Source organism: Medicago sativa, chromosome 1 (genome assembly GCF_051527215.1).
Source record: "Medicago sativa cultivar Bolivia chromosome 1, Bolivia_mono, whole genome shotgun sequence".
Taxonomy (NCBI): Eukaryota; Viridiplantae; Streptophyta; class Magnoliopsida; order Fabales; family Fabaceae; genus Medicago; species Medicago sativa.
The window spans coordinates 34,164,824-34,184,086 of NC_140749.1; the positions used below are offsets into that span (position 1 = coordinate 34,164,824).

Genomic DNA, 19,263 nt, shown 5'->3' on the forward strand with positions numbered 1-19,263 from the left:
GAAAGTCTCCTTGTGGAGCATATATATATCATACACGGTTTTTGAGACTTAAATTGAGAGTTAGTTTTGAGCAAGGTAGTTTTTGCAGCATTGTTATCACTGACGATGAGTCGAGAGCAGCAGAAGAGGGGGAAACAAGAGAAAGGTTGTGATGGTGCTGAGAAGGTTATTTGTGTTGTTAAGGCATCGACAAAGGAAATTCTGAAGACAGCTCTTGTTTGATCACTAACTCATGTTGTTCAACATGGTAATTGCATTACACTTCTAGTGGTTGTTCCTTCACAAAGTTCAGGTGATTCTTTCTTTTAGTTTTATGCTTCTTTTCTTGTTATATTGTTTGTATAAAACTATTTTACATTGTCAGTGTATAAAAATTAAACTCTATTGTTTTTTCCAGTGGCAAATTGTAATGTAAACATATGTAATTGACAATGTTTCTACTATTTTACAGGTAGAAAATGGGGTTTTCCAAGATTTGCTGGTGACTGTGCCTGTGGTATTAAGAAGTATCCTCCAGGAACAATTTTAGAGCAGAAGAGTAATATCACTGATTCTTGCTCTCAGATGATCCTTCAGCTCCATGATGTCTATGATCCAAGTAAGGTTAGTAGCCTTGGTTTTGGTGTGTAAAAGGTTCATGCAAATTGATTGATGAAGATACTAATCCTCATATCAAACCTTTTCGAACAGATAAACGTCCGAATTAAAATTGTTTCCGGATCACCTTGTGGATCAGTGGCTGCAGAAGCCAAGAAAGGACAAGCTAGTTGGGTTGTATTAGACAAGTAATAGTCACTCTTATCTTTTCCTTATTGAGAAGCATACTATACTATTGTAACCTATGTAGCACCGACAAATCAGATTGAAAGCTTGTTACTGACACATGTTACATTCATTTTTTTCATTTCTTAAGTTTATACTGAAACTTGATCATGTCAGTGTCTTAAATTACTTTGGAAAACCTCCTAGGTGGTTCAGCTATGCTGAGTTGGAACTCGCTATCGGTGGATTTTCACAAGCTAACTTCTTGGCAGAAGGAGGGTATGGTTCTGTTCACCGAGGGGTTCACCAGAAGGACATGTCATTGCTGTCAAGCAACATAAATTGGTTAGTTCTCAAGGTGATGTTGAATTTTGCTCCAAGGTAGAAGTTCTGAGCTATGCTCAGCACCAAAATGTTGTTATGCTGATTGGATTTGGTATAGAGGGTAAGAGAAGGCTACTGGTTTATGAGTACATATGGAATGGATCATTGGATTCACATTTATATGGTGATTTCTCTTTCTCTCAATACTAAATTATCTCATGATAGAATTATATATTTTTAAATTTGGCTTGAATAAAGACATTCAGCATGCAATTTTAGTTCTAGTCCTTTATATGTCGAGGTTTTTTTGTTTTTCATATTTCTAACCGTCATTAAACAATTGGAAAATGGGATTAAAGCAGAGTATGCTTTAATATGATATTCATTTGGTGATTGCAATATGATATTTGTATTATTATGTTCTCCATGATACATTTGGTGATTGCAATATGATATTTGAAGCACTTTACAGTCACTTACTCGATTGCATACTGATCGAATACTTTTACATATTTTAGGGCGGCAAAGGGATCCATTAGAATGGTCTGCACGGCAAAAAATTGTTGTTGGAGCTGCTCGTGGGTTAAGGTATCTTCATGAAGAGTGCAGAGTAGGTTGTATCATCCACCGTGACATGAGGCCAAACAATATTCTCATAACTCATGATTTTGAACCTCTGGTACGTTAGTTCTCTGCCTTCTTTTTGCCAATAAAAAACACCATTATCATTACTTCACTATTGCATATTCATCTATCTATATTTCTTTCAATATAAATAATCAATTAATTTAAGTGGATGTGGACATATTTGAAGTTTACTTACCAAAAGATGAAGGCCATGAATTTGAAGTGTGTTTCGAGGTGCATCAAATGTGTACTTCATTTTCTAACAGTATTGAATTGTGCTAAAATATGCAACGTTGGTGATTTTGGACTGGCAAGGTGGCAGCCTGATGGAGACACTTCAAAATAATAACCATCTCAATTACATATTGTGTTAGATACATCTAATTGTATTTAATTTTTTTCAAAATTTTATGTTTTGAACGTTTTTAAATAATAACTATCTCAGATATGGATATGTGATTTTTGTTTTTATATTAATGTTATATTAGTATTATGTACTATATTATAACTGTGACATGTCCTATGTAATAATGTATAACATGTCTGACATAGTTATTTATTTTTATAATATTATATTAATGGGAAAATATTAAAAAAAATTGGGTTTTTAATAATAGCTTAATTCACACCTACTTTTAGATCAATAGGCGATGAGTTCTTTTCTATGTGACTACTACACAAACTTGTAATTCTCTATTGAAGTAGATGTCAGTCTTTGTTTTCGGTTGTCAAGCCTTAAGTTTTCTTTAAGCCTTAATTTGGGACTGACTACAAGTTAAAAGATTCTATTTATTTTTTTCAAAATTATTCTTTTCTAGTTATATAAGTAAAATGTAAAGTATAGTAGCTGACTATGAAATAAATTGTTATAGCATTTTTTTTAATGAAATAAATTGTTCAATTCAAATACAAATGTATGTACTTTGATGCTCAATTTAGTTTTTTTTAAGTAAATTAATATGTATGTAACAATGTCGATGCCCTATATTTTTTACATTAACAGTGTTGATGTGTCCGTGTTAATGTCGTGTCAGATGTCTGTGCTTTATAGCATGCATCTTTTACAGTTAGCTTTTAACAATTTTTTCTTTCATTTTTTTCTCTTATTTTGTGGTGTAAGCTTGTAATATATATGAACCTTTTGTGTCTGTTGTACACAGGGCAGATAAGTTAGTGGAGAGCTACCTGAGAGTTACAAGTTACGAAGGCGTGTTCTATAATTACTTCACCATATAGGTACTTTGATCTATACAAGTTGTGGCATGATGTATTATAATGACGTTTTTGTTTTCCTCTTTTTCTTTGTGTATCTATCATGTAGAGACAAATGTGACAAGTTTTTTTGGCTTAGGGTGTGATGTTATGTGTCATGTTCAGTCTCACATCTACGTAGTAGCTACTTTCACTTGTTTGTGAAAACAAATAGAAATAATGATATAAAGTCCTCTAGATACTGTTATGCAGTCAAAGTTGATTTGGATAGTTCTAAGTTATAAATGATTATTGATATCTACTTAATTTATAATTTGTTTAAAGTTTAAATTGGAGTATGAGAGTTTCACGAGATTATTCGACAACTTCCTACAAATTCACTCATGATTGATCATCATTGTTTTTAAATTAATATGTAGGCAATTCTTTAGGTAAGGTTCCTCATTCTTTGTGTGGTTGAAGCTCTTGATTCCAAGTTTGCCTTCCCATAGGAAAAGCCTAGGTACTTATTTATCTACATTATGCGCTTGTTCATAGATCATTCATTTACGGTTATGATTTTGAATTGTGTAAGGAAAGGATGGACTATTATGGGCTGGTTCATTTATAGTTTATGGTTGTGTATGAATTACATCACAAATAACCAAGGTGATAGTTAGGATGTGTCTGAATTCAGCTGGGATAACCAAGGTTATTGGTTACAATTGTTTAATTACTTCTCTATTTTAGATGCTTATATTTTTTTTGGGAACTTTTCAAGTCCTAATAAATGAAACAACTGATTTGATGACTTAACTGTTTTATTAGCACAATGGGGAAAATAAGGTATAAATTGCAGATTTTTTAATAAAAGTAAAACATTTAGCGTCGGCCTGACCAACTCTATAACTTTTAGTTGACTTTTGAATATTGACTTTAGCATCGGTGTAGCCGACTCTATAAAATTTCGTTGACTACTGAAATGTTGACTTTAGAGTTTGCCTATCCGACTCTAAATTTTTTTATTAGCGTCGGTTCGGCTAACTCTACTTGATTTGGTTGACTTTCCAAATGTTGGAATTATTAGCCTCGGCTCGTGGTAGAGTCAGTATTAAACTCGGCGTAACCGACGCTATAATAGCCTCGGAGTCCAAATATCCGACTCTAACCAGTTGCTTCGAGTTTTTTAGCCTGCCCCCGACACCGACGCTAGTCCGACTCTAAATCAGTGTTAGCGTCGGTTTTAGCCCTATTAGAGTGGGTTTCTGGCCGACGCTAAAACGCAGATTTCTTGTAGTGATTGATTGCATTACAACAATGCTTCCATGAGAAGATAGAAAAAATGAATTGTACTGTAATGTTAATTTGCATGAAAAAGCATAAACAACTCCTAAACTTCCTTCTTTTGAAATAAAAACTTACGGTGATTATAATGATAATGTAGCTAAAAAGACACAATAGATAGAATAGAATAGAATAGAATGATAATGAATGAGAAGTTTTTTTTAAGCTTTTCTAGATGTGTCACATAGGCACAATCCAAGCATTAGAATGAAGCAAGTTTCAAATTCAAAGATATATAGATAGATAGATGGTTCTGTACTCAAAGTGTTTTGCCATATGTTTTGTTATGTTGTAATAGATTCAATTATTTCAAATCTTTTATTGAGATCATTGCAGTGGCAGTGAGATAAATACAAGACATTTCAACCTGTACGTCTACTTTGGGAGGCTATCAAAGGCATGAATTGTTATAAAAAATTTGATAAAGAGGAACACACTGCTATCAAAGGCTATCTCAATTTTACAGATAATTGTACTTTCTTTTATACTGGTAGATTGGTAGGAATGTGATTCAAATGAAAAAGAAAAAAAAATACTTGAATGAGTTTATATGGATGTTTATCTGTATTGGAACCAAGAGATACAATTATTTGTCATTGAACAAAGAAATACAATTATTCTTCATGTCAGATACTGAAGATTTTCTACAATTGACTCAATATATAACAATTAAAGCATTTCTACAATTGCACGCACACCAAACCTATACATGTAAACCAACAAAGTGTCGTATTAAAAATGGGATGGAAGATAATTAAGAATAAAGAATGAAGTAAGAACTAACATGTGACTCATTTAAGTCATGTTTTAATCTTAATCATTCCTTTTCATCCGATGGTTACCATTTATTCATGCCGTTCTCACATAAAGATAACACTATCACTTGATATATCTCATATATAATAGATAGCCAAACAAATAAACATATAGGCAAAAAGACAGTCAGATAGACAATTGAAAAGACAAACAAATACAACATTTTTGAGATGTGTGTCTTTAAAAAAAATAAATAGGACTTTGAAATAAACAATTAGTTCAAATATGTTAAATTAAGAAAGACGTAATTGTTTATTCTCTCTAGAACCTGAATAAAGACAGTGTATAGTTTGAGGATATATTTTCTAGGGTTGTCTAATATCAACCCTTTATAACAATGGACCCTCCTATTTTTAGTATAATAAAATATAATTTTGATTCTTATTAGAAATGAATTTTTATTTTTATTTTTTTGCTAGGCAAGGAGAGAGGACATGCATAAGAGGAAACACTGACATCCCAACTAGGTTGCGGGAAACCTCCATTTTATGCCGTCAAACTCTAAAATTTTATTAAAAAAAGGGGAAAATATATACAAAAAGAGGGGGGGCTAGGCCAAAACGCTCAGACCAAAATAAACAGATAAATGCTAAAATAGACTACAGTGGACTATGGGAACCTATAGTTAAGCAATCCAACTCTATCATATGCAACTCCGTCAGAAGCATGTCTAACCAAACAGAACCCTGAATGGCGTGACCCATATTCGCTAATCTGTCAGCACAACAGTTACCTTCGCGAAAGATATGGGAAGAAATAATTTGAATTCCAAGGCTACCGGCATTATGCCATCTGTTCCGAAGCAAAAATGGGACTAAGGAAGGATTCGAAAAATCATCAAGGCACTAGTTGAGTCACTCTCCAACTAGACATTCCACCACCAGTGAAGAGCCGCATGCTCCATAGCTAAAATGAAGGCAAGAACTTCATAATGAAACACTAAAGTAACACCAATGTTACAAGAGAAAGCACCAAGAAAACAGCCACAAGAGTCCCGAAAGACCCCCCCCCCCCCCCCCCCCCCCCCAGAGGCCGCATGACCAGCAAGAACGGAACCATCAATATTGACTTTCAACCAAGGAGAGGAGGATGCCTTCCACAACAGCAGAATGATTTCTTTGACAGTACGACAATGAGCTGAAACCGCTAAAAAAAGTCAAGAAAATCTGAATCATATGGCAAGCATTTCCCAACCAAGGAATTTCCAAACATTGCCACCAAGGAGTGAATACACACTTTTGCCGAGTGGATGGTAGCCGAATTCGAAGAAAACCGAATAGTGTTTCGAGAGAGCCAAATAGTATGTACCGTATGAATGCCTGCTGCTAGGATAATGTCCGCAATCTGAGAAGAACACTGAGCTGGAATGCAAGAAAGGAGAGAAAGAACTGATGCACAATCTATCAAGCAATTTATCTTACCACCTAGCCATGTCCAAAGTTCGGTACTGAAGAAATAAATGATCTGATGTTTCATCTGTACTCAAGCAAAAGCAACAAGCAGAAACAATAACACAACCCCGGGTCCGATGATTCTCATCAATAGGCATCTTTCTATGCTTCTAACGCCAAAATGTAAAGGAGTGGGAAGGAGGTATGCACACCTTCCATATCAGATCCGCCCAAGGAAAATGAGGTGCTGCCGGTTTGAGAAAATCAAACGCAAGCTTGGAAGTTAAATTACCATCCGTAGAATGAGACCAAACAAGGGTGTCCGGAAGATGCACACATGGTAAAACAATTGAGGCTAGTCTGTTAGTCACCTCGTTAACCAAAAGTGTCGGGGGCAAATTCCAGTCACCATCAACAATTATTTCCAACACTTTTCCAATGAAACCGGCATGAAAAAACGGATCAACATTAAATAGATCAACTAGAGGTTCACCAAGCCAGTTGTTATTCCAAATAGAAATATTCTCACCCGTTCCCACAATCCACAAAGAGTTAGAAATTACTGTACCAATGTGAATTTTAATACCTCACCAAACAGAAGATTTGAAGTAATGATTAAAAGGTTTTCCATTAGAAAAAAATCTACGTTTGAGATGGACTGCCCATTGCGATTCAGTAGCAAGAAGATTCCAAACTAACTTCAAAATTAAAGACTCATTAATCAAGCGGGTTGACTTTAAATCCAAACCACCCTCTGCCCACGGACAACTGAGACATTTCCAAGAAACTGTGCAAACCTTTCTAGTAAGAACATCTCCGCTCCAAATGAAATTTTTTATCCAAGTATCCAATAACCAGAGCAGTCGTCGCGACACATATATTTAATGGATAAAATCAAAGTAATATATGTTCTTTGTTGAGATTTTTATGCAAAACAAAATCAGATATAGTTTGTTGAGATATCTATGTTAAATATACAAAAGGGAAATTGGAGAGAATTTGAAAGAATAATGAGATGCTAAAGGTGATTTTCTTTAAATTGAATAGTCTTACTTTAATAATAGAATAGTATAATTGGTAAATTGAATAATAGAATAGATAAATTGGAGGAAAATGTAAATATGTAAATATAAATCTTAAATTAGTATAATTGTTTTTCTTTTATTTTTTAGAAAAAATAAATACAATAACAAAATTTTGAGTTATAGAATATGAAATTCTGGCTGGCTAGTAACAAAATGTTCTACGAGATGTTCCAACACTCTACACAGATTACGGATGTTGAATGAGATGTTTAGAACATTGTGCTAGCAGTGGACATAAATAAAACAACAAAATAAAAGACAAGAAAGTAAATGGCACAGTGAGTTTGTTAACCCAGTTCGGTGCAACGTCACCTACTATGGGGGCTACCAAGTCAGGAGGAAATCCACTAGTGTAGTCCTTATTCTCTAGCTCTCAGCAAACTCCTCGTTTACACTAAAGACCTAGGACCTACCCATCTTGACTTCAACCTAGGAACTCCTAGATCTGAGATCCCATCTCAGTCCTTACAGTCAATCACAACCCATGTGATTATCAGACTCAAAACCAAATACAAAGATGAAGTTACCTTCAAACAAAACAACTACGACCTTGCTTAAAAGCTTTAGTGTAGCACAACGAGTTTACAATTCAATAAACAATCCTTAACATGTATCAAGATGATACAAGAAAGGCTCACAATAAAACAGTACTAAACTTGCATCAACACGATACAAGAGTAGACACACAAAAGACTCAAAACCCTAAAATTAGATTTTTTAGACTGACGGCTTCGGTTAATGAATTAGGTCTTGTAGTCTTCTAAATATACTGAAGCAATACGGGTCAGAACAACTTGTTGGGCTTCAGAACAAACGGTGATCCATTTCGCAATCAACAGAACCAGAAAAGCAAACTCCTAATAAGTAGGCACATTTATAGGAACCTCCTGATCACCTCCAAAACTTTCCTAAATAGCACATTCTTAGGAAATCACAAACGATCTGATTCTGTACTAAAAATACGCAGCTTGACCAACAAGAATAAAGGCGTGGATTCCTTAAATATAAAACGTGTGCGTAAATCAAGGCACATGAACATGTCACACTGAACCTTGCTAGGATGTTGGAACATCGTATCCAACATCACATTTGAATATTTGTTTTAGGCAAAAGTGAACCCAACATACAAATATCCAACAGAATAATTTATCCCACTTATGCAAAAGGGGAATAAATGGTCTGATGGTGGCTGATGAAGTAGTTTTGCATCAAACAAGATAAGTATTTGTATATCGTCTCCACAGGGAATAGTGCGCTATCAAGGACATTTCAACATCAATTATCATTCCAAGTATTAAAAGTACTTGTTTGTTTGAAATGTAACTAGCTAAACTAAATTGCAAAAGTAAAAGCTGAGATAAATAAGGATTGAAACTTGTTAGGAGTAGAGTTCTTTATCCAAGAGTCACACATAACCTAATGATCCATACGAATTCTAGCTATATAACCAATATTATCACAATCAATTCTACACTATCCTTCGTGTCCAAAGCGATATAATTAACTCTAAGATATCGTTTAAACATTCGTGTCCAAATCCCTTAAACGATAACAAAGTCGATCGGATAACTTAATCGACCGTGTCCAGCCTGACTAAATGTCTGAAAGCATTAAACTCTTTATTATGGTGATTATCAAAGATTAACAAAGATGTCAAGTAAGTTAACCTAAGATATATTGCTACTCTAGCTCTAGATTCAAGAGTTCGTGTCCAAATCATCTTGAATCTCATTGAAAGCATTAACAACAAGAATAACAACAATTATTGAATATAAATTGCTAGAACCATATATTGCAAGATCAAAAGATTACATGTTAGCAAGGATCAAGTACCTCTCATCCCAACAAAGGGTATTTAGCTACACATCATCATGGAAGCCTTGCAAGGATGGATTGAAAAGGAAAGATTCATTACCCTTGTGATGTCTCAACAAAGGATCAAGAATCCAACTTCCAAAATCACTCTCACTCTATATGACCTACCCTATTTCTCTCCCTAAAATATGCAAAAGCTATGAAGAACTAAGAGAAAACTAATATCTAAGATATTTCCTAAGATCATAATACAAGGAATAGCAAGTGGGCTATTTAAAGACTTCTGCTCTGCCTGAACTCGCAGCTGCGAGCTACATCACTCGCAATTGCGAGTTGCTTCTCTGGACCAATGAGCTGCTGCCACGTCATAAATGAGGAGGTCAAACCGCCCTAACTCGCAACTGCGAGCTAAGGAACTCGCAACTGCGAGTTACTCGCAACTGCTACTCGCAATTGCGAGTTGAGTGCGAGCACACACTGCCTCCTGGATCAGCTTCAGCCCAATTGCACTTTTTCATGATTTTTGGTCTTTGATCAGGCTCTTGGGGTAAATTCCTGCATAAAAGGATAGAGTAAGATATATAAAGCGTAATAAGGCATTTCACACTTATTTCTCAGCTTTTCCTTCAATAACTTGCAAAACAAGTAACAAAAAGTGCATAAAATACAACATGAAATTAACACTTCTTGGCATTTATCAAACTCTCCCCAACTTAACTCTTTGTTTCTCCTCAAACAAAAGATTGAAAATCAAACAAGTAAATGACAAGACACAAGTACAAAAGGCTTTGAAAACTTTTTCAAACGAATGATTTAAAAGTGAATGCGCGGGCAAGTCTAAGTTTCCAACTAATCTAAAATTCTACTACCAACATGGGATGAGTCCTAAGTACAAAGTTCATGTCAAATATTTCAAGACAATAATACATTTATTTACGAACCACACGTAACACACTTCTTTGAAAGTAGATAAACAATTGAAAACATATAAATGAGGGTTATGAACACACATCCGGACATCAAGTTAACATTCCAATCAAGTTATGTGTCCATCCAAATATCATTTCAAAAGGCATAAAAAACATGGATCAAAAGGTCTTTGAGGGTTATAACTTGGCTTGGCTATAAAGGAAATGTCATATGTGGGGCAATTGAAATCAAAAAGCCTATCAAAGAGGAACATTCCTTGTATCAACCATTAAATTCCACAATCTTCCCTACCAAATCATTACAAACCTTTGGTGTTTACACAAGTTACACTTTTGATCTTGACAACTTATTCTATTTTTGGATTTTTCTTTCTTTTTCTCTTTTTCTTTTTCTTTTCATGTACACATTGTTTTCTTTTCTTTTTCCTTTTGTATTTACAACACCATGTTGTCTTGATCAAAGATAAAATTACACCATTGTACTTGACAAAAGATTTACATCTACCTTCTCTCCCCAACTTGAATCAACAAATACCCTATTTGAATGTTCCTCTACTCTAAGGCAAAAGGGACAAATAAACATTGAAGGTTTAGGGTTCAACAATTAAAAACATATCAGAGTCTTAAAGTGCGTCAAAAATGAACTGGATTTTGAAAAAATTAAAGGCAACTTCATCATGCATTGTGCTTATGAATTGACAGTTCATAATTGAGGACTCCGATTCATTTGGCTCAAGTGGGTTAGCAAGTACTCGCTCTTCTCATAAGGTAGGCTATTTGTGGTCAAGTATGTTTCACTCATTAACAAAAATGTGCCTTGATCATATCCATGCCTTCACATAATTTAAAACAATTATTAGATTTAAAATAACACAATTGAGTTAAACAATGAATTCCGGTCTCCTTGCATATGTACAAACACTTGAGGTTTCCTCACTTTTAGGCTAGAACTAAGTGGTTCACAAACAAATATATAATTGCAAAGAACTAAATGAAATGAAATTTGAACAAAGTACTCGTTTCATCTTTGAGTAAAAACCTAGAAAAACTGGAAACTTGTACCTTGGCTTTGCGCTTTAATCACAACTATGAATCATTATCAATCATTTGAGAGTTGAAAATTAAGCAAGAGTGATACGCAAGAAACTTCCACAATTTTTAAATTAAAACTAAATGAAGTACTTATTTAAACCAAAAGTGCTAACACATAACAAAAATACTAATTAAACGATACTAATTAAAATCAAATGTCATCATACATCAATATCCAAAATGATTAAACAAAGTTAGTGGTCTTGGGATTAGTAACTGCCCAAAACTGCACTAACTCGCAATGGCGAGCAGAGTTACTCGCAGTTGCGAGTGAATTGGTATGGTCAACAGTCAAAGACCATTTGCTCGCAGTTGCGAGTTGTTTTACTTGCAGTTACGAGTTATGACATCTCAAAATTCTGCTCTCTGTTTGCTTCCGATTTTGGATGATTTGAGGCATGCACATGACTCCTAAACTTATTATGCATTAAAAACAGTAAATGGACTTACAAAGTTGGGTTGCCTCCCAACAAGCGCTTGTTTAACGTCGCTAGCTCGACACCTTTTTCGTTAGGGTGGCCAAAATGAGACGGATAACACATCATCTTTCGAAACCCTACGTTTTGGTAGGAATTCCATGAACTTTAGGAATAAATGACTTGGAGTCCATGACCTCCGTAGCTTTGGTTTATTGAACAAGGTGTAAATTTCATCAATTACCCGATCAATTTCTACCTTGTTCACTTTCTTCCCTCTTGCTTCCATTAAATCTTCCTTGATTAGTAACCGTTCCTTTTTCTCAACCACCATTGCTTCTTCAATATCAACAATTTTGACCACTTCAATATTTGACCTTTCTTGAGGAAGTTCTTCTTTGTGTGGTGCACCACATGCTTCTAATGTTGTAACTTCCTCATTTTGAACAACAACTTCTTCAACAATCTCTCCGACTCTCTCAAACATATTTGGATTATTTTCTTGTTCTCCAAGAGTGGATTGATTGTTGGCTTGGTTATCCATGATTTGTACTTGAATCAACTCAATTTGAAGTGATAAATTCTTCAATATTTGGTTGGTATCTTGCATGTTTATCATGGATTGTTGCATGAAGACATTCAAAGTATTTTCTATCACCGAATATCTTTCATCTTCATAAAAATGTTGCTGATACTGTTGATATGATTCATACTCGAGTGGAGTGTAGAAGTTGCTATAATCATGATCAGCCATGATTTTGGCTAGGTGATGATCCTAAAACGGAAACAACTAACAAGAAACTTTTCTTTGTTTATTAACAAGGGGTTAATACAAACAACTATCAAGTAAAGAAAACTATTTACGGATTATGTACGAATGCTTAAAATGATAAATCAATCGTTCTATCTATGATAACTAAACACCATTCCCCGACAACGGCGCCATTTTGATGAAGTAGTTTTTGCATCAAACAAGATAAGTATTTGTGTATCGTCTCCACAGGGAATAGTGCGCTATCAAGGACATTTCAACATCAATTATCATTCCAAGTATTAAGAGTAATTGTTTGTTTGAAATGTAACTAGCTAAACTAAATTGCAAAAGTAAAAGCTGAGATAAATAAGGATTGAAACTTGTTAGGAGTAGAGTTCCTTAACCAAGAGTCACACATAACCTAATGATCCATACGAATTCTAGCTATATAACCAATATTATCACAATCAATTCTACACTATCCTTCGTGTCCAAAGCGATATAATTAACTCTAAGATATCGTTTAAACATTCGTGTCCAAATCCCTTAAACGATAACAAAGTCGATCGGATAACTTAATCGACCGTGTCCAGCCTGACTAAATGTCCGAAAGCATTAAACTCTTGATTATGGTGATTATCAAAGATTAACAAAGATGTCAAGTAAGTTAACCTAAGATATATTGCTACTCTAGCTCTAGATTCAAGAGTTCGTGTCCAAATCATCTTGAATCTCATTGAAAGCATTAACAACAAGAATAACAACAATTATTGAATATAAATTGCTAGAACCATATATTGCAAGATCAAAAGATTACATGTTAGCAAGGATCAAGTACCTCTCATCCCAACAAAGGGTATTTAGCTACACATCATCATGGAAGCCTTGCAAGGATGGATTGAAAAGGAAAGATTCATTACCCTTGTGATGTCTCAACAAAGGATCAAGAATCCAACTTCCAAAATCACTCTCACTTTATATGATCTACCCTATTTCTCTCCCTAAAATATGCAAAAGCTATGAAGAACTAAGAGAAAACTAATATCTAAGATATTTCCTAAGATCATAATACAAGGAATAGCAAGTGGACTATTTAAAGACTTATGCTCTGCCTGAACTCGCAGCTGCGAGCTACAACACTCGCAATTGCGAGTTGCTTCTCTGGACCAATGAGCTGCTGCCATGTCATAAATGAGGAGGTCAAACCGCCCTAACTCGCAACTGCGAGCTAAGGAACTCGCAACTGCGAGTTACTTGCAACTGCTACTCGCAATTGCGAGTTGAGTGCGAGCACACACTGCCTCCTGGATCAGCTTCTGCCCAATTGCACTTTTTCATGACTTTTGGTCTTTGATCAGTGTCTTGGGGTAAATTCCTGCATAAAAGGATAGAGTAAGATATATAAAGCGTAATAAGGCATTTCACACTTATTTCTCGACTTTTCCTTCAATAACTTGCAAAACAAGTAACAAAAAGTGCATAAAATACAACATGAAATTAACACTTCTTGGCATTTATCATTGGCTTAATTTGTTTTTTTAAGGGATAGTGGGTTAATTTGTTTTTTTTTAAGGGATAGTGGGTTAATCTTAATATATAATACGAAGGTTCACATTGCATGCCTAATATGAAAACCCTAAACCTAATTTAAATCTCACAATTACCTTTGTGTCCCCCACTTTAATTAACCCTAATCCTGCCTTATTTGAGAGGTTTAAAAATCTTTCTGAAAAATGTCTCTGCAGGGAGTTGAACTCGCAACCAATTGCCTCAATCCAAGCACTTTGACCACTTGACTAGTAGCTGTTTTAGTGTTATAATATCGCTTCCACTAATGCATATCCTATACCAAACAGACATTTTAAAAGGCAATTAATCTCTTTTCCTCTCCTTCCTGACTTTAACGTTATACGGTTCTGAAGTCATGTTCTCCCCTTATTCATGCGATCTCAACCCAGAAATCAGCCATTTCCATCCCTTTCTTCCCCCTTTTCCTTCGATTTCTCCTCAAAAATATGATTCTGATGCATATTTAGTCCATGATAACTTATTAATGGTATGATCACTAAACTAATTTTTATATCAATGCCATTTTATTATTTTATTCATTTTGATTTTCTGTATAGTGATTAGGGTTTCAAAATTTGGGTATTTTATGATTTTTCAATTCAATTAAGATTGTTTCTCAATCCTTGAATTTTCAAATATACATTCTTCACGTTTTCTGATATAGGTTAGGATTGGCAATGGTTATAATTTCTAATAGTGATTTAGTCCTAAAAAATAGGGAAAATTGCCACCTCAACGTATTTTTGTTATTGTATCCTTAAACACTGCTTAGGTAGTTTTTTTCAGCCTAAACACACGTGCAAATGTTGTTCCTAGAAAATAGCCACGCCAAGCATGACTGATGTGTAGTGGCCTTTCATAAATCCTTGAAAATATAGTCTTGACCCTGAACACGTACAATGTTGTTGCTTGAAAACCCTTGAAAATAGCCACTCCAACCATGACTGATGTGTAGTGGGTTTAGATAAATCCTTAAAAATAGCCACGACTCCAAGCATCGTGGGTGGTTTTTCATGATAACTTTCAAATTCTCACTCTCTTCTTATAAATAGGTGTCTTTGTTGTTGCCATTCATGTTCTGTTTTCCATAATCTCATAAATCATTGAAAACAGGTAACACTCCAAGCATAACTAATGTGTAGTGGGTGGTTTTACATAACTGACTCCCCCTTTATAATTCACTCATCTGATGAATCCTTGAAAATTGTCACCACTCCAAGCATAATAACTGATATGTAGTGAATCACAATTTATTTATTTGTACTCACTAATATGAAAACCCTAAACCTAATTCAGATCTCACAATTACCTTTGTGTCCCCCACTTTAATTTCTTTTTCATTTTCCAAAAACGTTACTTTATCTATGCCATCTCTTTTTTTTTCAACTTCAATACACCATTTTTTTCATTGTTCCATCTCCCTCTCTTTCACTTCTCTGTTCACTATCACGATTCATTATCCACACCATCAGTGCAGTAACCAAACAATAAGTTATCACGCCGTATCCATTTGTCATCATTAACCAACCGACAATATATTTAATGTCAGTTTCAACAAATGAAACACCTGTATCTCTTAGTATATGGTGGAGATGGTTCTCATATTTTAGATTGCGGCGAATTTTTGAATCATTCAAATCATCCTAAATACAATGTTGCTTACAAGGAAATTTTTCGTAATGTACCAGCATGATTTGTTCCCTTTTTTTAAGTTGTATTATTATTTTTAACATTGTATTTGCACAAATAGATTATGAATTAATAGTATAATTGAATATTTTGTTTGCCATCAATATGACCCGTGCGGCAGCACGGGTGCAAGGTCTAGTTTGTTATATATAGAACATGTGAATTGAATGATAAAAAAAATCTATAAAAAGGATATGTGGATAATTGATATTATTAAAAAATTATTAAAATTGTAGAAAATAAAGAAGAAGGAAATGAATGCATAGTACATGTTAGATTATTGGGCCTAATACCTAGTGATGTTCTTCATTTCATTGGCCTAAACATTTACTTTAAATAGTATTCCTTTATGAAAACTTATACATTTAATATATTGAAAATAGTATTCTTTTGATATTTTACTATTTTTTTTTTACTATATTCTCATCTCAAATGTCTTACAAATTTCAGACTTTATAATCTAAATAACATAAACATCTTTTCAAATTCTTCAAAACACGTTAAAACACTTTAAAAACCTTACATTTTTCAGATTTTATAATCTGAATAGGATACTCGAAAAGAAAGCTTGGTAGAAAAAGAATTATTCATTATTATATTACTCATCATGTACTTCATTCGTACTCATTCCATGTATGTAGTTATGCACCATTTCCTCGACATTTCCTTCAATTTTCAAATAGGTGATGCTTTCATCATATGATGTGACGCTGCATACTGCATCATTAGAAAACAAATATATAGACATATAAAATCACATAATTTTACTTAGTATATTCGGTCTTTTAATAATAATTTCTTGACAATTTTTTTATAATAGAATGAAGACCCATTTTCTCCTTGACAAATTTTAATAATAATTTCTTGACAATTTTTTATAATAGAATGAAGACCCATTTTCTCCTTGACAAAATGTGCTTAGGGGTTAAATTACTCTCAACAAATAAAAATAGTTCTTCTTAAAGTAAAATTAAGATGATTTTCGAATCAATTTTTATCATTTAACCTATGACGTGTACCGTTAATTTTACCATATGACGTTAACAACACTTGTTGTCGACAGTGTCTTGATTGCGACTTGCAAAACTATGTATCGTAAATTAGTCTTTGAATTAGTTTCTGTCATTGAACTTATGCATCGTAAATTACTCATTAAGTATCTTTGTCCAATATGAATGTTCTTGGACACTATTAAGTATTTAAAATAAAGAAATTATTCTTTAAAAATATCAAATAGTTTAATTTTTAGTATCTTAAATGTATTAGTTTTCATAAAAGAATACTATTTAAATTTTTTAAAGAATGTCGAATAACATTTGTTCATTTCCCTCAAACAAACTTAATAATTTTAAGAAAAAATCTCGAATTTAGAAATGATAGTTAGCAGGGATGGATGCATTAAGGGGCTATGTGGGGCTAAAGCCCCACATCCGACATATCATTTTTTTTTTATTATAAATAGTGTAATAGTTATTTTGGTCCTTAAATGAGTAACGAGTAGTCACAGTAGTTTTTTATTATATTAAAATTTTAAAATAGTCTCTGATTTTGCACTTTGTTAATCAAAATAGTCCTGAAATGACAATAAGTGTATACTAATATGACAATATTAACAAATTATTTTAATTTTTTTTGACAAAAACAAATTATTTTAATGTTAGAGACTATTTTGACTAGCAAAAGTGCACAACCAAAGAATATTTTAAAATTTTGATATATTGAGGGACTATTATCGTTACTCCTTACACTTTCAATGACCAAAATAATTATTACTCATTATAAATAAAACACAATATTTGACCAAAAAAAAACACAATATTTTAAGAATAAGACCAATAAGTCAACAACCTTTGCAAAACTTGTGTAAACAAATAAGTGCAACACATTTGCTATGATTTATGAGCTTTTGAAGTTGGTTTTGCTTTTGTCGGTAGCAAGTGCAAGTGTTAGCAACTTATCCAGATTTTAACCCCACATGCACCAAATATCTGGATAGTAGTCATGTAATCTATTTTATTTTTAATTCATTGACTTTTGACCAATTGTCGTTGTTCAGGTTCACATTAAAAATATTGTAACGAGTATTTGTTTTTTAAAGAATATATATATATATATATATATACACACACACAGATACACACACATACACATAGTCATCATCTGCAGGACAGTCAATATAATTTTTAACACAGTCAATGTAGTTGTGATCTGTGCTTGTGTCCAGACATATTCTTATTTCTTGCAAATAGTATAAATTATTGGGACCTATTATACATTTAATTTGTGGTTTAAATCCTCCAATATGACCTTTAACGGCATTGAAAATATCCTTTCTTTTAACAGGCTTTCCTTTAGCTGAAATATGCTTATTTTCAAGGACATCCTTTAAGTTTTTACCAACTCGCTTATGAATATCGAGTGTTAGCCTAAAGTAATCTTTTGCATCCATTGAGGAGCAGGTTCCATGCTTTTTCCATTGCTCCCCCCAGAAAGTTATATTCTCAGCAAGTTTTATACCAGGTTTTAAAGATGGCCACTCATCTTGAAGTTCTTTAATAAATGGAAACTGATAACAAAACAAAATTGTCAACTTTTAAAATCATAAAAAAAAATACACCTAGTAATTAAAAATAAATGAACAATTTTAGAGGGACCAAAAACCTAAAGAATATTTTAGAGGGACTAAAATCAAATGTGTTATATTTACGAGGATTATTTACTCATTTAACCCTTAAACTCACATTCAAATTTGTTGCTTTGTTGCTCTCGCCACAATAACGAGGCTGATCATCAATCGGACCATTCGATGACGGCCACAAGCCGTGAATAACAAATTTTGATGGCAAGTCGGTTCGACATCCTTTTTCAGTCATACGATACGTGTTTGGCCATCTTTCAACCAACGTGAAATAGTCAAATAATATACGTGGTGGCGGAGATGGTGGTGGTGGTGGTGGTGGTAATAATGGAGATCGTGGAGGTGGCGGAAACTTATTTTTACTGACCAAGTGTGGAGGAAATGTTTTTGATTGACTTGGTGGAGATTTTTCCTTTTTGTCACGCTTTGGATGAAAATGGTAACGTTGATCATGTGAATCATGAGCTGGGAAAAGTGATGATGGTTGAAAGCCAGAGAGAACTATCCCTTCGTAAAGCAAAGAAACGATGAATATTGACGACAAACTTGTCATGATTACCACCAATTTTTTTTTGAAGGATACCATGATAGAAATTAGAAATAATTATGATAGCAAATACTTGAATACAATTTAAAGGGTGTTTGCATCTTTTTAAAGGGATAATACCGGTTTAGTGTGAAGGCATACTGTAATTTACACATTTACTATTTTGAAGGGTCAGCCAAGAATAATTTAAATACAATTTGAAGGGTGTTTACACATTTACTAACCACAGCCCACCACAGAAAAAGAAAGTTAAAACAAAGTTATAGAAAAAAAT

General features: G+C 33.7%; 1 protein-coding gene and 2 long non-coding RNA genes across 3 annotated transcripts; 2 read left to right on the forward strand and 1 right to left on the reverse strand.

Moving 5' to 3' along the window:
• Positions 1 to 797, forward strand: LOC146954513 (uncharacterized). Its single transcript, XR_015033402.1, has 3 exons — positions 1 to 292; positions 452 to 603; positions 691 to 797. It is a non-coding gene; the product is annotated as an uncharacterized LOC146954513 (long non-coding RNA).
• A 148-nt stretch (positions 798 to 945) lies between these two features.
• LOC146954514 (uncharacterized) lies at positions 946 to 3,164 on the forward strand. The gene is made up of 3 exons (XR_015033433.1): positions 946 to 1,270; positions 1,605 to 1,765; positions 2,874 to 3,164. It is a non-coding gene; the product is annotated as an uncharacterized LOC146954514 (long non-coding RNA).
• A 2,737-nt stretch (positions 3,165 to 5,901) lies between these two features.
• On the reverse strand, positions 5,902 to 19,031 carry LOC146954515 (uncharacterized). Its single transcript, XM_085744889.1, has 6 exons — positions 18,546 to 19,031; positions 17,952 to 18,370; positions 7,102 to 7,223; positions 6,668 to 7,017; positions 6,373 to 6,540; positions 5,902 to 5,970 (listed from the first exon to the last, which is right to left on the reverse strand). Exons 1-6 carry the CDS (start codon positions 19,026 to 19,028, stop codon positions 5,902 to 5,904), a joined length of 1,611 nt encoding a protein of 536 aa, XP_085601015.1. The 5' UTR covers positions 19,029 to 19,031.
• Positions 19,032 to 19,263: the final 232 nt, after the last annotated feature.